Here is a 1,092-nt window from a genome sequence, read left to right on the forward strand (position 1 = left end):
AGGCAGAAAGTACTTAGGAGGCAAGCAGGCAGCAGGGGATGACCATGGAGGGCCTCGTGCATTATGATGGACTCTGGTTTTTACACAGCGTGAAGTGGGAAGCCATCGGAGGGTTGTAAACAAAGGAGAGAAATATCCTGGCATCATGGTTTAAATAGAATCTCTCTGGCATTGTTGAGAATAGGGGGTCAAGATTTGAAGTAGGAAGAAGTGAATAATCTTTCATATTAAAAGTGGCTTATGGGTTATAAACCAGGATGCTGGGATGGCAGGTAGTGACAAGGGGTTGAGTTCTGGCTATGTGTTGACGGTACAGATAACAGGATTTGGTGATGGATCGACTGGGATGCGAGGAAAAAAATCAGAGTGAAGAGAGACTTTTAAGTTTTCGGCCCTGAGCGCCTGGAACAATGAAAGTGCCATTTAATGAGCTGGTTTTGCGCCGTGAGAAGCTGTCTTGGCATTTTCCATATATAATGTCTCATCCTTCAAACCTCACCGGGGTGTAAGTCTGCCACTCTCCCAGGAAAGGCAGCTCCCATCTACAGCACTTTCTCTGGAGTTCACAGAGTAAATGGGAGAGCTGCAAATGACATATTTCAAGACACTCTGTCCCCTTCCTTCCGCGAGGCCCTTTCCCACACACAGCAAATGATCCAGATGTCCTCGCTGCATGGAGATGCCCCAGGACTCACCTTAGCATAGAACGGTATACACACTGACATGCAAATGGCTCACTCATAAAATTAGATTGTGTTTCTTTCTCTCTTTAGGCCCACTTGGCTTTACCTGGATTAAACATTACTGCACATATGATAAGGGGAGTAAAACCTTTACGATGAGCGTTTCAGAAATGAAATCCAGTGGGAAAATGGTGAGTTGGCTTATTTACCTATTTTTTTAAAAACAATTTGTAATTTAACTAAAGGCGGCTAAAAAAAACTTACGTCTGACACTGGTACAGATAGGAACTGGAAACACAGGGAATCCAGGACAGATGATCCCTTCAAGACCAGTGGTGTGAGTGGCGATACTGGAAGGGTAGAGGGGAGGGTGTGTTGGAAAGAGGGAACCGATTACAAGGATCTACAT

General features: G+C 44.9%; 1 protein-coding gene across 1 annotated transcript in view; it reads left to right on the top strand.

Annotated features, from left to right (window-relative positions):
- Positions 1–1,092, top strand: part of ARHGAP42 (Rho GTPase activating protein 42) — a 248,484-nt gene that overhangs the window by 190,554 nt on the left and 56,838 nt on the right. The window contains exon 10 of the mRNA XM_030887682.2: positions 774–874. Coding sequence (XP_030743542.1) covers positions 774–874 — 101 coding nt within the window. The remainder of the gene's footprint in view (positions 1–773; positions 875–1,092) is intronic.

The sequence above is a fragment of the Echinops telfairi genome, unplaced genomic scaffold (genome assembly GCF_000313985.2).
Source record: "Echinops telfairi isolate 266 unplaced genomic scaffold, ASM31398v2 ScPeMD7_7421;HRSCAF=8459, whole genome shotgun sequence".
NCBI classification, from domain to species: domain Eukaryota; kingdom Metazoa; phylum Chordata; class Mammalia; order Afrosoricida; family Tenrecidae; genus Echinops; species Echinops telfairi.